Below are 19,096 nucleotides of genomic sequence, written 5' to 3'. Positions count from 1 at the left end.
GACATTAGAACATGACCACTTTCCTTATATAAGGAAAAACACTTTCTAAATATGATTTTAATTGTTACATCTATTCTAACTAGATCATGTATTATCATTTACTTAATTCTCTGATTGTCGGTATTTCTTATTTCTAACTTTCATCATAATGCCATGATGAACATCTTTGTGTGGAAAACTTTTTTTCTTTTTCTGCATTTCAAGTTATTGCCTTAGGATAGAGCCCTGTCAGTAGACTTATGGAATCATAGAGGGTAAATAATGAGAGAGCCCTTCATGCACAATGTCAGTCTGCTTTCTGGGAAGCTTGTACCAATTTACAAACCATCAGTAGTGGATGAGTGCCTATCTCCACTCAATTCTTGCCACTCCTGAACCCTGTCATTTAAAAATCTTTGCTGGGGCGCCTGGGTGGCTCAGACAGTTAAGCCTCCGACTTTAGCTCAGGTCATGATCTCCCGGTTTGTGAGTTCGAGGCCCACGTGGGGCTCTGTGCTGACACCTCAGAGCCTGGAGCCTGCTTTGTATTCTATGTCTTCTCCTGTCTCTGCCCCTCCCCCGCTCATGCTCTGTGTCTCTCTGTCTCTCAATAATAAATAAACATTAAATAAATAAATAAATAAATAAATAAATAAATAATAAAAATCTTTGCTAACCTCTGATGGGTGAAAAACTGTATCTAGTTGCAGTGGTTGAGATTTCATTGATTGCTAGTGAGGTTGAATAAATGATAATCAAATACTCATTTGTTAGCCATTTTTGATATATTTCTAAATCATATTTTCACAAACTTGCTCATTTAAACCACTGTTTTATCCAGATGGGTTTGATATTTGTTGCTTTGGTCTTTAGGAAAACTGGAACAGCTTATATAAGAGAGATACTACAACATAACCTTACTGAAGGATTTTTGTCCTCTATTATTGTGGAAGTGATAGACCCTTTTGGAATAGAAGAAGTGAACGAGAGCTCTTGTTTGTCTAGTTCCCTTTCCATTACTCAAACTGGCAATGTCACCTATAAACTTACTCTTCAACCGCAAAGTAAGTGTAATAATATAGCACATCTCTGATAGCTTAAAAAAAAAAAAAGATGAATTATCTTTTTAGGAGGATTGTTCATGCTTACTTATAAAACAGTAAATTTCAAAATTTTGTCCAGTTGACAATCTGCTGAAGTCTACATACTCAGGTGCCTGGAGGAAGTTTTGGTTTCTAATATAACAAACCCTAACTATAACTTCATTAATATTTCACCGATACTAGTGCCTGTCTTTTATGCCTGTAATGTTATTGATTTCATCATAAGCAGTATTCAGGAGAAGTAAAAAAAAAAAACACAAAAAAAAAACCCAAACAAAAAACAAACAGAAATCCAAAAAAAAAAAATTGTTCATGTAGATTTTGCCCTACATACTAAAATAATTTTAAATCACTGTTATGTAGGGTAATTCTTTTCAAAGGATTATACGTGATAGATACAAAGCCAAAGTTAGTATAGTTTACTGTAAGGATTTGGATTTTATTGTGAGTAAATGGGGGAGCCATTGGAGGGTTTCATGCAGAAAGTAACACGACAGGACTTAGATTTTAACATGTTCACTTTGGTTCCTGTGTTGAGAATATACTGCGTAGGTGATGGAGAGAGGTTAAGAAGGAAAGGACAAGAGAAATCAGTTTCGAAGTTGAAGTAATCAGGTGAGAGATTATATTAAATTGAAGATGCCTGTTACTCATCCAAGTGGGGAAATGAGGTTCACATTTAGGAAGACAAATGTGGAGTTCAGGAAAGGCATCTGGACTGGAGAGAGAAATTTGAGCCATTAGTACATGTATGATACTTGATGCTATGCGGCCAGATGATGTCGCCCGCAAGATGAGTGTAAATACGGAAAGAAAAGGCCTAAGATGCAATCCCTAACATTCCGACAAGTCAGGAAAGGAGACTGGACGGTCTGCTCAAAGAAGAACTAAGAGAAACTGTCTCTCAGAAGCCAGGTGAGGAAGGTCTTTCAAGAAGGAGGTCAGGTCAGAAGAGGAAGGAAAACTGACCAGCAGCTCTGTATGAAAGTTACTGACAAAAGCTTTTGTTGGCTGGAGTAGTATAGATGAAAGTCTGGTTGGATTAGATTCGAAACATTAGGAAAGGAGAGGAATTGAAGACAGTGAATGCAGGCAACCGTCTCGAGGAATTGTTTATAAGGGGAGGAGAGAGATTATGTGGCAGTTGAAAGAAAGCTGGGAAAGGATTTTTGTTGGTTTGTTTTAAGTGGGAGAAAATTAGAGCATGTGTACATGATAAAGAGAGCTATGAGGGTCTCTTCTGACCGCTTTATTTTTTCAGAATGAGGAGAATATTGGTGGTGGTGGTATGTTTCAAGACCTATCAAAGACATTTGATTGTGATGACTCCCCTTCCTTGAAACAGCCTTCTTTTGGCTCCCTGCACATCCTCTCTGATGGATTTTCTCCACTGATTTCTTCTTTATCTGCTTGGTGAAATCTTTCTCCCTTTCCATTCCTTATATGGTGGTGTTCCTCACGGTCCTTCCCTAAAGTCTAGTTTCTTTTAAATCTTCATGCTTTTTCTGAACAATTACTCATCTACTCAGCAAATATTTGTTGAGCACCTTCTATGTAGTAGGCACACCTTTAGGTACTGGGGAATCACTGGCTATGTTATCCTTCTCTTGTGAAGATTCTAAATTATTAAGGTTGTTGGCATTTCTATAGTAATCAGCTTTTTTGTCACTACTTAGCCCTATGTGGGTATTTTTTTTCTGAGAAGGATTTTATGGAACTAGTTTCATAATAAAGTTAAAGTATAGGTTTGTGCTTGACATATTTGTGATATACTTTCTACAAAATAATTTGAATTCTGACCTCAAAATCTGGCCAGCGTGTTCTCTGGTTAAGACCATAGTTTAAAAACTCAAATTGTGTTTTCATCAGTTACGTCCACCAGTGTGCTTGGAGAACATTTGCTATTTTATTTTATAATAAATGATTCCTGTATTAGCCTCAGGTACCATTTCTTCATTTCAAGATCTGGATGTGGAGAAGACCGTGGTGATTCCTGGTTACAGCAGCTTCATGATCATAAGCATTTTAGATGATAAGAATGCCTTGGCTATTGCTACCATGCCTGCAAAAGTACTCAACAATATGACCGTCCCCAAAGACTCCTGGTTCTTATACAACTTTGGGCACAGGAATGGACGAATGTGGAAAATATATGCAAAACCATGTAATTACTGGTTTCAACAACATGATGATTCCCTATCCCTCAATGTCCTGAAATACATTGATCTGGGGAAGTCTCATACTTTAAAAGTTAAGGTCATACCTAATACAAAAGGTAAGCTTATTTGTATTGGGAAACATCAAAAGGAGATGTTGTTGTTTTTCTGGAATATATACCCTTTGATAGTATTTCCTTTATCTTTGGCTTATGTAGTAACTGGCATTCTGCTAATCACAGTATGGGCTGCTAATGACTGAATGCTTACTGTGTGCGAGGCTCTGTACTAAATTATTTTTGTGTATTTTTACTACTTACAACAACTCTAAAAGGCTAGATTTTAATTCTCATTTACAGATGAGGAAAGTGAGTTAAGTTACCAGCCCAAATTTACACAGGATTTTAGTTTAGATTTTTGCTGTCCTCTGAAAAGAAAATCTTTTAGTTACTTTGGTGTTGTTGTAATTATTTCAAGTATTTATTTTAAGCCCCAAAAAGCCTTTTAAAATAGAATTCTGTACTTTTCCCTATTTTTCCATGACATTGACTTCTTATAAAAGTAATATTAAACTTCCTAAAGATGATGGGGAAATGGCATACTAGAAAAATAAAATAAAAATTTTAGTAAAAAGCTGAGCTAGAAAGAGAGGAGGAAAGATGGAAGGAAGGGAGCAAAAGAGAAAAAAATCTTGTCGCCAGAAATGAAGAGGGAACTCAAAGCCAAATAAATTAGCTACTTTGTGGCTCCCTGAAGGATGTGAGACTCAGATATAGGCCATATAGACAGAGGGATGGATTTTAATGCCCAAGCATTAGCAGCATATGCTTTGTGGTAGGAGGTTGGAACCAAGACCATTAAGTAAAGCTAAGAGCTTAAATCATGAAGAGGGGATTAGGAAAACTACCAACAAACCAAAGAGGGAGCTTGGGAGGTTATCGTCTCCACAAGACTCAAAGTGGAAAAAAAGGATCTCCTGTAAAAACCCCAACTCCTTAAAAACCCCAAACTCCAAGACTGTATAATCCCCAGAGACTACACACCAGTTGCAGGAATCCCAAGCTGAGAAATAATTATAAGACCTGGGCTCCAGCATAGGCAAGCTTCGTAGGAATACTTTCATGACCCAGGGAACATAGACTTCCGTGGAAAAATCAATAGCCATTGAACATGAATTGAGGAAAAGAATCTTGTTTTATTTTCTTAGTGTTTATCTTATTATTTATTTTGAGAGAGAGAGAGAATGTGCAGGAGAGGGGCAGAGAGAGGAGGAGAGAAAGAATTCCAAGCAGGACTCGATCCCACAACCGTGAGATCATGACCTGAACCACTTAACCCACCCACGCGTCCCAAGGACAAGAATTTTAAAACATGTAAGAAAATGACCTAAATGTAAAAGTCTGCAGGCTCTCTCCAAGAACTCGATATTTAGTCTCTAAGAAGTTGAGATAGGGGCGCCTGGGTGGCGCAGTCGGTTAAGCGTCCGACTTCAGCCAGGTCATGATCTCGCGGTCCGTGAGTTCGAGCCCTGCGTCGGGCTCTGGGCTGATGGCTCAGAGCCTGGAGCCTGTTTCCGATTCTGTGTCTCCCTCTCTCTCTGCCCCTTCCCTATTCATGCTCTGTCTCTCTCTGTCCCAAAAATAAAAATAAACGTTGAAAAAAAAATTAAAAAAAAAAAAAAGAAGTTGAGATAATAGAAAAATCAGAAAGACACAATAAAACAAGTACATGTAAAACTCTCGAGGAGACAAAAGAAGACCTGAACCATGATGAAAGGACAAAACGCTACTTTTAAAAGGGCTCATTTTGAAAAGCAGAACCAAATACAATTTATACAAATGAAAATTACAGCCTTCAAAAAAAATGGAGGACATCTATTTCTGTTTCAATCAATATTGTGGACTTAAATTTTGTGGAAATCTTCCTCTTGAAACCCTTAGAATCCTCTCATTGATTATATGACTCATTGTCCATATTTCCTTCAAGTAATTTTAGAGTTTTAATTTTATAGTTTTAACTTTCCAAGTCTTTAATTGATCTAGATTTTGCTTTGGTATATCGTAGGTGGTTAGCTAGTGGTTCGAATATCACTTCTTGAACAGTGTGTCCTTTCTTAACTGATTTCAAATACAACTTTATCGTGTAAACAATTTACCTATCTCTTGGACCATTCTGGATATTTAAAACTCTGTTCCTTTGTTATCTCTTTGTATTCGGGCACAAATCCTACAGCGTTCTAATTATTGCAGCTTTAAAATATACCAAATTTGTTGTTGAATTATATAGTTTTACTTATTCAGTTTGATGGAAGCCAATAGTAATCAGCAAATCAACTCAATTGCCTCTTTGTGAAGAAAAGCCTAGTGCATGCTATACAAAGTGTGGGTGTCTTGACGAGCCACATCAGCAGCATCTGGGTACTTGTACAAAGTCCAGAGTCTTTTGTGGTTCCACACAAATTTTAGGGTGTTTTGTTCTATTTCTGTGAAAACCCCTATTTTGTCAAATGCTTTTTCTGCATTTATTGAGATGATCAATGATTTTACCCTTCATTCTGTTAATGTTATACATCACATTAAAGTCCCTGAATAGTAAAGCAGTCTTTGGAGAGAACAAAGCTAGGGGCACCTGGGTGACTCGGTTAAGTGTCTGACTCTTTCGGCTCAGGTCATGATCTCACGGTTTATGGGTTCTAGCCCCATATCGGGCTCTTTACTGACAGCGTGGAGCATGCTTGGGACTCTCTCTCTCTCTCTCTCTGCCCTTCCCTTGCTCTCTCTCTCTCAAAATAAATAACAAAAATTTTTTTTTAAAAAGGAAAGAACAAAGCTGGAGGCATCACACTCCGTGATTTCAAACTACATTACAACACTATATTAATCAAAACATACGGTCCTGGCATAAAAGCAGACACATAGGCCAATGGAGAAGAATAGAAAGCCCAGAAATAAACCCATACATATATGGTTAACTAATCGTTGACAAGGGAGGCAAGAACACACAGTGGGATCTATCCTCTGATAGATCCAGTGTTGGGAAAACTGGATCATCATATCCAAAAGAATGAAACTGGACCCCTATCTTATACCCCTCACAAAAACTAATGAAATGGAATAAAGACTTAAATGTTAAGATCTGAAGCCATAAAACTCCAGAAGAAAAGATAGGGCGAAAGATCCTTGACATTGGTCTTGGCAATGACTTGGATATGGCACAAAATTCAAAGGCAGCAAAAACAGCAGTAAACAAGTGGGACTACATCAAGCTGAAAAGCTTCTGCACAGCGAAAGAAACCATAAGCAAAATGAAAAGACAACCTACAGAGTGGGTGAAAATATTTGCAAACCATATGTGCAATAAGGGGTTGGGTAATACTTACAATACATAAGGAATTCATACAACTCAATAGCAAAAACAAACAAAACCCTGCAAATAATGCAATTAAAAAAAATAGGCAAAGAACCCGAATAGACATTTTTCAAGGAAGGCATATGAATGACCAACAGATAACGTGAAAAGGTGCTCACCATCACAAATCATTAGGAAAATGCAAATCAAGACCACACTGAGATATCACCTCACACCTGTTAGAATGACTAGTATCATAACGCCAAGAGCTAGCAAGGACTGCTGAAGATACGGAGAAAAGGGAACGCTCATGCACTGTTGGTGGGAATGTAAACTGGAACAGACACTATGGAAAACAGTATGGGAGTTCCTAAAAAATTAGAAATAGAACTATGATATGATCCAGCAATCGCACTTCTGGGTGTCTATCTGAAGGAGATGTAATCAGTATCTCAAAGAGATATCTGCAGTCCCATATTCATTGTGGCATTACAATAGCCAAGCTACGGAAACAACCTGAGTGTCGGTTGATGGATGAATGGATAAAGAAAACATGATGTGTGTGTGTGTGTGTGTGTGTGTGTGTGTGTGTGTGTGTGATGAATATGGATGATATGCTAAGTGAAATCAGCCACATAGGGATAGACAAGTGCTGTGTTATCTCACTCAGGTGTGGAGTCTAATTTTTAAAAAGCCTAACTCACAGAAATTGAGAGTAGAATGCTGGTTGCCAGGGGTTCAGGAGTAAAAAGAAATAGACCGATGTCAGTAGATACTTCTCACTGTAAAGTGAGTCATCGTAAAGTGAGTAAGTTCTGGGGATGTAATATACGACATGGTGACTATAGTTAATAGTACTGCATTATATCCTTGAAATTTTCTAAGAGAGTAGATCTCATATGTTCTCACCACACACACAAAGTAACTGTGAGGTGGTGGGTGTGTAATTAACTTACTGTGATGATCATTTGACAGTGTCTATGTATATGTATACACACACACATATATACATGAAATCATCATATTATACGCTTTAAATATATCCAGTTTTCTTTGTCAGTTATACGTCAATAAAGCTGAGGGGGGTGCGGAACTTCAGTGCCCTCCACAGACCCCGCTAAATCAGAATCTGGGTGTTAACAGAATACCCAATGATAGTAGGAAGCACTGGCCAGATCGCTTTGGTTTAAGGGAAACTGTTGCAGATGAAACTTCAGGCTAATCATTTCCTACTTCTCAGCCCTTTCTGATTAGTAAGGATGGAAGTTAGACTACTTGCTCTGCCAAATCTCTTTTTCTATTAAATTTCTCAGTATGGAGTGATTGCAAGGCAGAGACTGGCCTGACGATGTGCCGCGTTAACTGCCTAGTTTTGTCTTGGCAACGGTGGCCGACAGCTCTTTTAACTGAGCATGTATCCTTCAGTTTCTTCCCTGAGCCATCCAGTTCAGTGTGACCGGTACTGTCCAAGTGACCTTTCCATGCATTTGAGAACTTGGCTGAAGAACGAGAAGTGGAGGGGAGCAATATTTCTTTGAGAAAATATTTGCAAAGTTGAATTTTTCTAAGAACCATCAAAGTTAACTCTACATAAATTCCTAACTATATTTGTGGCCATTATGCATCCTTCATAACGGACTCTGCAGTTGTTCTAGAATCCTGATTAGCCAGTCATTATGAAATTGTTTAAAATTTTCATGATTATGCAGCCCTTGGGTTGCTCAGTTGGTTAAGCGTCCAACTTTTGATTTCGGCTCAGGTCATGACCTCGCGGTTCATGAGTTAGAGCCTCACATGGGGCTCTGCGCTGACAGTGCAGAGCCTGCTTGGGATTCATTCCCTCTCTCTCTCTCTCAATAAATATTTAAAAAAGTAAATAAAAAATAAATTTTTCATGATTTAATTTTTTCCTTTTTATTAATTTCCAGAAGAATTTTACCTGGAGAGATAGATATAAATGTAGATACAGATATTTTAGTATAGTTGACACCCAGTGATTTAATTTTAACCTTTGGCCTTGTTTCCATAGGTGTTCGAACACTTGAAATACCACTACTGAATGTCATTGTTGGAAACCCAAATTTGTTAGAAGTTAAAACTGAAGGCTCTTTCGATGATACTGATAGTTATGTAATGAAAATTTCTGCAGCTAGCAAAGCTTTACGTCAAGTAAGATTTTAGTTACAAAGAAAAAATCTATTAATTATGGAAAACTTAGAGTATAAACTAAGAGAAAGAAGAGAAAATCACACATAACCCTATCTATCAAGAATGACTAAGCACTTTTAACATTTGGGAATTAACCAAAGGCATCGTAGCATTACGGAACAGAGGTTGAATGAGTTTTGGAGAAGACTGGCTGGTATAGATCTTCTGGTACTGTGAACTTGGGAAGGTCACTTTACCATGGCTCAGTATCCTCATCTAGAAAATGGAGATGGTAATGATAATACCTACCTCATAGGGTTGTTTTTGAGAATTAAATGTGATAATTCAAGTAGGACATCTAAAACAATGTCTAGGGGCACCTGGGTGGCTCAGTCGGTTGGGCGTCAGACTTCTGTTCATGACCTCATGGTTCACAAATTTGAGCCCCACATTGGGCTCTGTGCTGACAGCTCAGAGCCTGGAGCCTGCTTCGGATTCTGTGTCTCCCTCTCTCTCTCCGCCTGTCTCTCTCTCTCTCTCTCTCTCTGTCTCTCAGAAATAAACATTAAAAAAATTTTTTTTAAATAATGTCTGGCATGTAGAAAATCCTCAGTCACTATAAACGAACTGTATTTTTCTTTTCTTTTTTTCCCTAAAACTGGGAGAGCTTTGTACATACACTTTGAACATTTTGCCCCTTCCATTTAACTATATGCTTTAATCCTTTTGAGTTACTAAATATTTTTCTACATATTTCAAAGTTGTTTTTATCATGAAGATTTTTGGATGCAGAAACAAGTAGAATTTCCATGTACTTAATACTCAAACAGTAGTCAAGACATTGCTACTTTTGTTTTATCATCACCCCTTCCCCCCGCTCTTTGGTTTTTGGCTTATCGTCTGAGATATTTCAGAATGAAAGCAAACATCATGCCATTTCACTTCTTATATGATTCAATACATGTGTATAAAAAATATGTGACTATCTCTCACATAGCTATTATCATGCCATTGTTTTTCCTAAAACTTTTTAAACAATTTTTTGGCATCCTATAAAACCTAGTCCATAATCAAATTTCCCCAATTTTCTTAAAAATATTTTTATAATTGTTTTGTTTGAATTTGGATCCAAACAAGATTCACACAGCACGTGATTATTTTTCTCTGAAGTGTCTTTTGTTTGAAGGTAGGTACCAGTCCATTTTCTTCCCTTGTCATTGAATCGTAGAAATCAGATCAGTTGTGTTATAGAATGTCCAACATTTTGGATTTTTTTTGTTTGCTTCCTTGTCTCTTATTTAACTTGCATGTCTCCCAACCCTAACCATATTCTCTTTAATGGTAGAACAAACCGTGTTTAGATTCTGGTCCAATGTATTTTGGTAAAACTTTTTAAAAATACATCATGTTCAATGGGTACAGAGTACAGGGACAGAGGTACAGTCTACAACATCACTACAGTATTAGTATTTCTAGATTTTTAAAATTCCAAAAAGACTTTAAAATTTCAAACGGAATATAGCTAATTTTGTTGAATATTCAACAAAATGTGTTCAAACACACATATTGTGCATAAATTCCTACTAAAAACATATCTTTGTGAGCTACAGCAATTGCTACATGTATATCTTCTTTTCAAAATGAATACCAGTGGAAGTTATTTTATTCACATCATCCAAGCAAATCTCCAGATGTTCATGAGTGAAGGGGGGGAAGCATCATCAGTCTGAGTAGGGTGTAATAATGGAGTTTATTTCATAAGCTTTCTCATTTCCAGTGTTGCCCACAGCTGTTAGATTGCAATGTACTTCTTCCTGGAAAAGAACGTGTTTTCTGTCATGATTTATTCTCAAACAATCTTTATGGTCAAACATATCTCTCTATTTCTATTTTCACTCATTTCTTTTCAGATATTCTTAAATTTTTTTAATGTTTATTATTTTTGAGAGGCCACGAGCAGGGAGGGGCAGAGAGAGAAAGAGATGGAGACACAGAATCTGAAACAGGCTCCAGGCTCTGAGCTGTCCGCACAGAGCCCAATGCGAGGCTCAAATTCACAAACAGATCATGACCTGAGCCCCAGTCGGACATTGAACGGACTGACCACCCAGGCGCCCCTCTCTTTGTATATTCTTTCATTGGTCACTGTGTTAGTTTACTTGGGTTGTCATAACAAAATACCACTAGGATTTTGTTATTTGTTATTTGCTATTAAGACTAGGAGTCTTAAACCACAGAAATTTATTTTCTCACGGGTGTGGGGGCTGGAATTCCCAGATCAAGATGTCAACAGGGTTGGTTTCTTCTGAGGCCTCACGCCCTGGCTTGTAGACGGCCGTCTTTTCCTCGCGTCTTTACGCTGTCTCACCTCTGCGTGTGTCTGTGTTCAAATTTCCTCTTGTTATAAAGACAGCCATTATATCGAATTAGGGTGCACCCTGATGATCTCAGTTTAACTTAATCCCCTCTGTGAAGGCCCTGTCTCTAAATAACAGCCACGTTCTGAGACACTGGGAGTTAGGGCTTCAACATACAAATTTTGAGTGAACACACTTGAGCCTGTAACAGTTACTTTAAGTAATCTTCATTTACTTGGATATTTCCAGGGTTCAACCTCATTGGCGTTAGTTGTCTGGGGAGCATCTACTGAGTGCTTTGTCACAACGGTCGTGCCAACATTGAAAAACAGCTGTAGTTATCTCAAATCCATGCATCATATTCCGAGTAAACCTATCCCACTGGAAGACTGGACTAGTGGCATTCACAAAGACAGTCAGGGGTTCAATATGATCAAAACTTTGCCGGTAAGAACCCCAAGCACATTGTCGTAAGGGTGCCCATGACATACTACTTTTGTGTGATTGGCTGGCCATTGTGTCTGAACATTTCTTTCCTAAGATACTCAAAACACCGGTCATTTTTCAAACTTCTTGTCATTTTGAGGATGTGATTATTATTTATTTCTAAAATATAAGAACTTCCTGAAATAATGATTTTTCTCGGTAACTCAGTGCCACCATTTTAAAAATCACTTTATGCTATATTATGGTGGCATAATCTCGGGGATTTTGTAATATACAGTGATTTGTCATTATGTTGACCTGTCCCGGGCTGATAGTTTACTGGTTCCATTGTGATGTAGTTACAGTTTTTTGTTTTTTTTTAGGTTTTTTTTTTTTTTTTCAACGTTTATTTGTTTTTGGGACAGAGAGAGACAGAGCATGAACGGGGGAGGGGCAGAGAGAGAGGGAGACACAGAATCGGAAACAGGCTCCAGGCTCTGAGCCATCAGCCCAGAGCCTGACGCGGGGCTCGAACTCACGGACCGCGAGATCGTGACCTGGCTGAAGTCGGACGCTTAACCGACTGTGCCACCCAGGCGCCCCGTAGTTACAGTTTTAATTTGTGCCTTGTCAGTATCTGTGACACCTTAAAAAAATATACATATATATAATTATTATATATATAATTATATATATTTATATATTATATATTATATATTTATATATAATATAATATAATATAAGTAATATATAATATTATTAATAATATAAATATATATAAAAATATATATAATAATATATATAATATATATAAATATATAAAATAGTATATATAATATATATAAATATATATAAATAATTATAATAATATATAATTATATAATTATAATAATTATAATTAATAATATAATATATTAATAATATATAATATAATATATAAATATATATAATATATTATATATAATTATTATAATATATAATATATATTATATATATAATTATTATAATATATAATATATATTATATATTATAATTATTATATATATATAATTATTATTCTTTGCTATTACTTTTAATTTTCTCTGTGACAAAAAAGCAAATAACCAAACTTGAAGGTTTATTTACTAAAGACATCACTAAGACTTTTTATAAAGTGTTGAAACTTTATTGCATTTGCTTCATGGTAGCTATTTTATCTACTAACATTTTTTTCACTTATTTACAAGTTGCAAACAGTTCTATTACCATGGGTTGAGGTTGTCGAAATTCCGGAAGAATAAGGTGTAAGGAGTGCAGGGGAAGTAGAAATGGACTCTAATACCTGGAACTAAAAATTAAAAAAAAAAAAATTGCTTTGAATGTTTTTATGGAAAATCAAGATTTTTAAGTTAAAGACTTAGTAAATAACAATGAATTACCTGTTTTCTTTGCTTGGTCACTTACAGGTCAACTACCGGCCTCCATCTAATATGGGGATTGCCATTCCCCTCACAGATAATTTTTACCATGCAGACCCTAGCAAACCCATACCGAGAAATCTATTTCCTAAGTCAAAGGTAAATAATTTTTCACATTTAAACCAGTACTTATTTGAATTCGAGAAATCATTCAGCGAAATTACAGATGGCCCTAGCTGCAGGGATTAAATGAGAAGGTGTATTCTAAACAATGTTCTACCTGCCCTGATATGTCAGCACTGTTATTATTACTACGACTCCTGCCCTCTTCCTCTTCCTCTTCCTCCTCCTTTAGCCCCGTCTCCTCTCACTGCTATTTCTAGAGGTGGTTTTGGAGCCGAGAAGTCTAAGTGGACCCCTTTCTCCTGACTGTTCCCTGGTTCCCATCTGGATTTCCAAGGGGATACGTGGCGTGAGAGTATCTTTTCTCAAAGGAAAGGAGCCCCAGGCCCGTTTTATGTCCAGCTTAGTGAAGTGAAGGGTTGTCCTTGAGGAAAGAAGACTGTTTGATCCAACACAGACACATTTAAAGTGCTGCCAAGGTTCTTCCTAGAGAACAACCACACTCTCTGGAGTGTGGACTGAACACGGTGGGAAGAACAGAGAGAAACCAATAGGTTCCGAGGAAGAGTACGTGATGGGCAACGCACCTACCTGCCTGTAGACGTGCACAGACATCCACATCCATTCCATATCCGCACGCACTGTGTATGTGCACGCACACGTACACAAAGACATGAAATGGTTCTTTCTCTTGTTCAGGACTCTCTCTTGTCACCCCATGTCATTGGGAGTAAAAGCCAAATTCTCACAGCGGTCTATCAGGTCCTTCATGATTTGGCCTTGGCATTGCGTCTGACCTGATTTCCCCCAGGGTTAATCTGCTCTAGCCACACTGGCCTCCACGTGGTTCTTCAGATATGCCAGACATATTTCCAACTCAGGGCCTTTGCAGCTGAAAAAATTCCTGTCTGGGATGCTCTTCCGCCAGAGAGCACACGGCACACTCTGTCACTGTCCTCGGGTCTTTGCTTCAATGCCACCATCATTGTGAGGCCTGCCTTGACCACTCTATTTAGAATTGGAAACTCCACTTCCGTTGTTACCCACTCCTTGTCCCCCTTCTCTCCCTTATTGTTCTTCATTGCACTTATTATAATTTTACGGATTTTGCTCATTTGTTTTAGTTATCATGATTCATAAAAAGATAAGCTGGATAAGTCAGGGTTGTTGCTGTTGATTTGAAATCTTCTCCTCTGCTGCCTCTTTAGTTCCCAGAACAGTGCCAGACGTAAAGAGTGCTTTAAGACTATTGGACAAACTAATAATACACATTTGTGCAAATATTATTACACACGTAACACAGGGGGAGGTTGACTTTTGGTTGAATCTTGCATTTTGGTGTAAGAAGCTCTGTTCCAGGCGATGACCAGCTATAATACTGAGTTCGGCTTTGATTCCCCTTTTTTTCCCCAAAGATAAACCCTGTTGTGTCACTAGAACCAAGCTTCTACTACTGAAATATGATTTCACTATACTTAGGTGGAAATCCTTAATTTGTTTGGATTTTCAAGATTCTCTTGGGAGTTGAATAGTAACTGTATCTAATTTACAGCTAAGTCAGTAATTTTTTAGTGTACTTTTTATGCAGTCGACACATGTTAATTTCAACATTTCTAGTGCTATCAGCTACTGTACAAACAGATGTTCTCTGAGGATACAGCAACAAACAAGATAGACAGATACCTTTATAGATCCTTCCTGTAATGGGGGAGGATAGGAGTTAAACAAAAAAGTTGTACAAATTAAATACTGTTTCTGTATGTATGGCTGTGCATAACCCGAAGCAGAATTATCTAGGCATATTTCTGCAACACAGCTTTCTCAATTGTCCCTCGCAGCTACTGAATCAGAAACTATGGGTGCAGTCCTGAAATTTGCATTAAAAAAACCTCTCCTAGTTAATCCTTACTTACCCTTACACTTAAGACAGCCAAGTAGTAGAAATAGACACAAAACACACAAGATGCCTGTGGATCAGGGGCATATAATCTAGTCCAAGGGAGTCAGACTGAAAGAGGAGTAGGGGTGAGCCAACAAAGGAAGAGCAAGGCAGGGTGTAGAAGAGCGTAAAGGAGAGACAGAGAGCATCCCAGGAGAGGCGGTGTTGTCACAAGGGCAGTCATGGCAAAGGGCTCCATGAGTCAGGAGAACCGGGAGGCATGGAGCGCAGTGAGTGTGTCTGTGTAAAACAGAGAATACACATTCCGTTCTGCGTGGAACATTCATACAAAGTGATGGCTTATTTTGTAATAAAGTCTTAATGAATTCCAAAAAGGCTTAATATGGTCCGCATTCTATAACTTTAATTCAAATTAAAGAAATGCAAAACAATGCAAAAAGACAATAGTATGTGCAGACACACATATATCTTTAATTCACTCACCCCTAAATCTGTCTAGTGTGACTTGTGAAAAATCCTAAGTAAAATATTACCAGCAAGTCAAATGCAGGAATACACTAACACCATAGTGTATCAGGAGACTGTAGAGTTTCTCCAGTGTGAGCAAGTTTGAGCATAGGAAAACATTAAAATAACATACTGTATAAATGGATTGAAGTAAAACTAATCTCAACAGAAGCCATAAAACATATTTGATACAATGTAACATTCATTTCTGAATAAGTTTATGTAAACCAGAAATAGAAGTGATACAACCCAATGCAATAAAATCGGTGAGAAGTCCTTAGCAAACATATAAAATTCAATATTAAAGCATGAATGCTTCAATGCTTCCATTTTATTTTGTTCTGTAGGGTCAACCTAAGTCAACACAACAAAAAATAAATAAAGTGTAAATATTGTAAAGAGACAAAACTCACCATTTCCACATATAATTACTTACTTAGAAATATGGAAGAAACCACTGACGAACTATTAAAATGAATAATAATTATCACTAATGTAATCCAATGGATATCAGATCACAAAGAAAAATCAGTAATGTTCCTATATATCTGTACTAATTAATTGGAAGTAATAATGAAAAACAACCCACACTTCATCTGCCTACAATAAAAGATGCAGAATTTAATCTAAAATTATGTGTAAGGCAGGTATGAAAAACATTGTATGATTTAGGTGAAGCACATAAAAAAACACCTAATAAATTGAGAGAAGTCTCATGTTCTTGATGGGAAGGTTCACCATTAAAAAGCTCAGTTCTCTCCAGAGTAATTGCACTGCATTCAGTGCAAATACAATCAAAACCCACCAGGGTATGTTTGAGGGAACACGGTGGGCTTATTCTAAAGCTCATAGTGAAAAGAAAATTTGTATTAATAAATAATCTGAAGGGGCTCCTGGGTGGCTCAGTCGGGTAAGTGTCCAACTGCAGCTCTGGTCATGATCTTGTAGTTCGCGGGTTCAAGCCCCGCGTCGGGCTCTGTGCTGTCAGCTCAGAGCCTGGAGCCTGCTTTGGATTCTGTGTCTCCCTCTCTCTTTGCCCCTTCCTCACTCATGCTTGCTCTCTCTCTCTCTCCCTCTTTCTCTCTCTCCAAAATAAACATTAAAAATAAAATAATAATAATAATCTGAAGAACAGAAAATGGATTTGTCTTCCTCTATATAAAAAGTAATTAAAATAATATAGTATGACTCAAAGTAAGCAGATAGAAGGAAGTAGTAAAGATTAGAGTGGAGGTGAATAAAAAAGAGAATTGAGGGGCGCCTGGGTGGCGCAGTCGGTTAAGCGTCCGACTTCAGCCAGGTCACGATCTCGCCGTCCGTGAGTTCGAGCCCCGCGTCGGGCTCTGGGCTGATGGCTCGGAGCCTGGAGCCTGTTTCCGATTCTGTGTCTCCCTCTCTCTCTGCCCCTCCCCCATTCATGCTCTGTCTCTCTCTGTCCCAAAAATAAATAAAAAAAAAAAAAAAGAGAATTGAAGAAAGGTGGAGAGAATCAACTTTTACTTCATTATTAATGGATATTTTTGCCCTATTAACTTCTCAGGGATTTTATGCATTCAGGGAACAAATATTTATTGAACATTTACTCAGTTGGCAGAAAGCCTGCCACAAAAAAAGTAAGTCAACCTGTATTCTATTTGCAGAAATCTGGTAAATTCAAACAGTGTGCTAATGCGTCTACTCGGGAAGAGTGTAACTGCACAAATGATCAGAAATTTTCACATGCTGTCGCTTTCTCAGACTGCAGAGAAAAGGTAAGCTAATTTTTAATTACCCGAAGACAAAATACTTTCATATCAATGAAGATTTTGAAATGTGCAGTTTGATTAAACATGAGTGTAAAGACAAAGAAACGTCTCATTATGACACAGAATTAAATAGGACACAGAGCTAGAAAGATCTGGATTTAAATGTGCCTAAACCAGTTAATTAACCACTCTATAAGATAGAAGAATACCCGCCCTACCCCGTCCATTTCACAAGATTCTTACGAAGATACGCACACAGGCACGTATCTGTATGAAAACAATTTGTGACCTGTCCTACGCTACACTGGATTATGGTGAACACTGATTCACTAAAAAAAAAAATGTGGACATGAGTGTCAGTGCTGGGAATATGGGAGATCAAGTCCTTGTAATCAAGGAGTTTGGTCTGGTAGCAGCCACAAGATAGAAGACAGTATAGTATATTGGTTAAGAGAAGGGTTCTGTGTCAAATGTTTTATTCTGTTAGCCTCAAGACATCCAAGAGTGTATCAAATGGATATTGATGTTTGCAATAGGTGAGTTAAATGTCCACTTAGTATAGCTTTCAAGCAGATCTATTTCAAGGCCTTGTAAGACTATATAATAGCATTATAGACTCTCCATCTCTGTCTTCTATCTATCTATCTATAGCATTATATTAAGTGATTTGATTTTTATAAAATCTTTTATATAAAGATAAAATCACTGAATACCATGTTGGGCGTAGAGTTAGCATTCAGTGAATTGTGAGGAGTGTCGTATATACCCCTGCAACTCTCCCCTCACTGAATTACAATGTATCTCTTGAACATTTGCTGACTGCCAAACGCTGCTCTACGCATTCTTCGCAATTTGTCTCCAATTCAAGGCACTGACAAGCCAGGTAATTTGCCAAAGATCACCTTGCTGATACATGAAAGAGTTAGATTTCAGCTCTGACTCCAGAGCCTGAGCTTAAAGAGTGTGGCCGAAAGATCATGGCTGGCTGGGAGAGAGGTGTGAGAGAGGTGGCCAAGAGCCACCTCATGCAGTGCCGTTTGAGATGTGGGTTAGCCAAAAAGGTTTGAATACCATCATAGAAAATTTCTGAAAAAGACCAATAGAAAGCCATGAATTTTGTTACCACAATGTTTGTGTATTACTTTTGGAGTTCACGTTAATTCTGCTGTAAGACACCGTGTTTTTCACGCCCTGAGAAGGCAGAAGCCCTGAGGGGCACATGTCCCTTAGAATGGCCAAGCTCTCGGAGAATGTATCTATTCACTCTTTACCAGGAAACGAAATTAGTCCTGAATTGTCCAAATTGACATTCATTCTCGGAATTTGCATTTTAGGTTCCTCGTTTTAAGTTTCCAGTTACACAATATCCAATTTCTTTGGAAATTTACAGTGAGGATGGACATATCCCAGTGGAAATGCCGTATCTGGTTACCGTGACTGAAGTGAACAGGAGGGAAAATTGGAAACTAAGTAGGATTTGCTTTCTTCTATAATTATTTTGTCTTATAAGTAATGTTGTTATTACCTAGGTAAGCGGCTTATAAAACCAGTTTACAACAACCAATAGTTCTTTGGAAAAGAATTTGAGTCCGTTGGCAACTTGCGGTTTACTGTCCTCCTTGTCTCCCACGTATTTCATTATTACTTTCGGTGCCCTGGATTTCGTGGCATAACAGCATTTTTGAAGAATTTGAACTATAAAACATTTGAAAGCCATTTTGTAGATGAGTAGCAAAAACGATTGATTGAATTTGTGCTACACGTTGGTCTAGTGTCTCTTTCGAATGGTTTCGCTGTGTTACAGAGAAGGTTCTAAAAGGTGTGGCCAGATAGCCTATAGAATCTATTCTCTAATACGAGCAAAGTTTTTTCAAAATTCTATGGTAAAATAATTTTAAAAGATGCAG

At 37.6% G+C, this 19,096-nt stretch overlaps 1 protein-coding gene across 13 annotated transcripts in view; it reads left to right on the top strand.

Annotated features, from left to right (window-relative positions):
* The window catches only part of CATSPERB (cation channel sperm associated auxiliary subunit beta), a 134,922-nt gene that overhangs the window by 77,468 nt on the left and 38,358 nt on the right, over positions 1 to 19,096 (top strand). For all 13 annotated transcript variants that reach the window (XM_045060392.1, XM_045060388.1, XM_045060387.1 and 10 more), the window contains 7 exons: positions 853 to 1,043; positions 3,019 to 3,357; positions 8,616 to 8,755; positions 11,341 to 11,538; positions 12,963 to 13,073; positions 17,085 to 17,195; positions 18,524 to 18,659. In XM_045060392.1, coding sequence (XP_044916327.1) covers positions 853 to 1,043; positions 3,019 to 3,357; positions 8,616 to 8,755; positions 11,341 to 11,538; positions 12,963 to 13,073; positions 17,085 to 17,195; positions 18,524 to 18,659 — 1,226 coding nt within the window. The remainder of the gene's footprint in view (positions 1 to 852; positions 1,044 to 3,018; positions 3,358 to 8,615; positions 8,756 to 11,340; positions 11,539 to 12,962; positions 13,074 to 17,084; positions 17,196 to 18,523; positions 18,660 to 19,096) is intronic.

Source organism: Felis catus, chromosome B3 (genome assembly GCF_018350175.1).
Source record: "Felis catus isolate Fca126 chromosome B3, F.catus_Fca126_mat1.0, whole genome shotgun sequence".
Classification (NCBI taxonomy): Eukaryota; Metazoa; Chordata; class Mammalia; order Carnivora; family Felidae; genus Felis; species Felis catus.
This window is presented reverse-complemented; position numbering and strand designations above follow the sequence as displayed.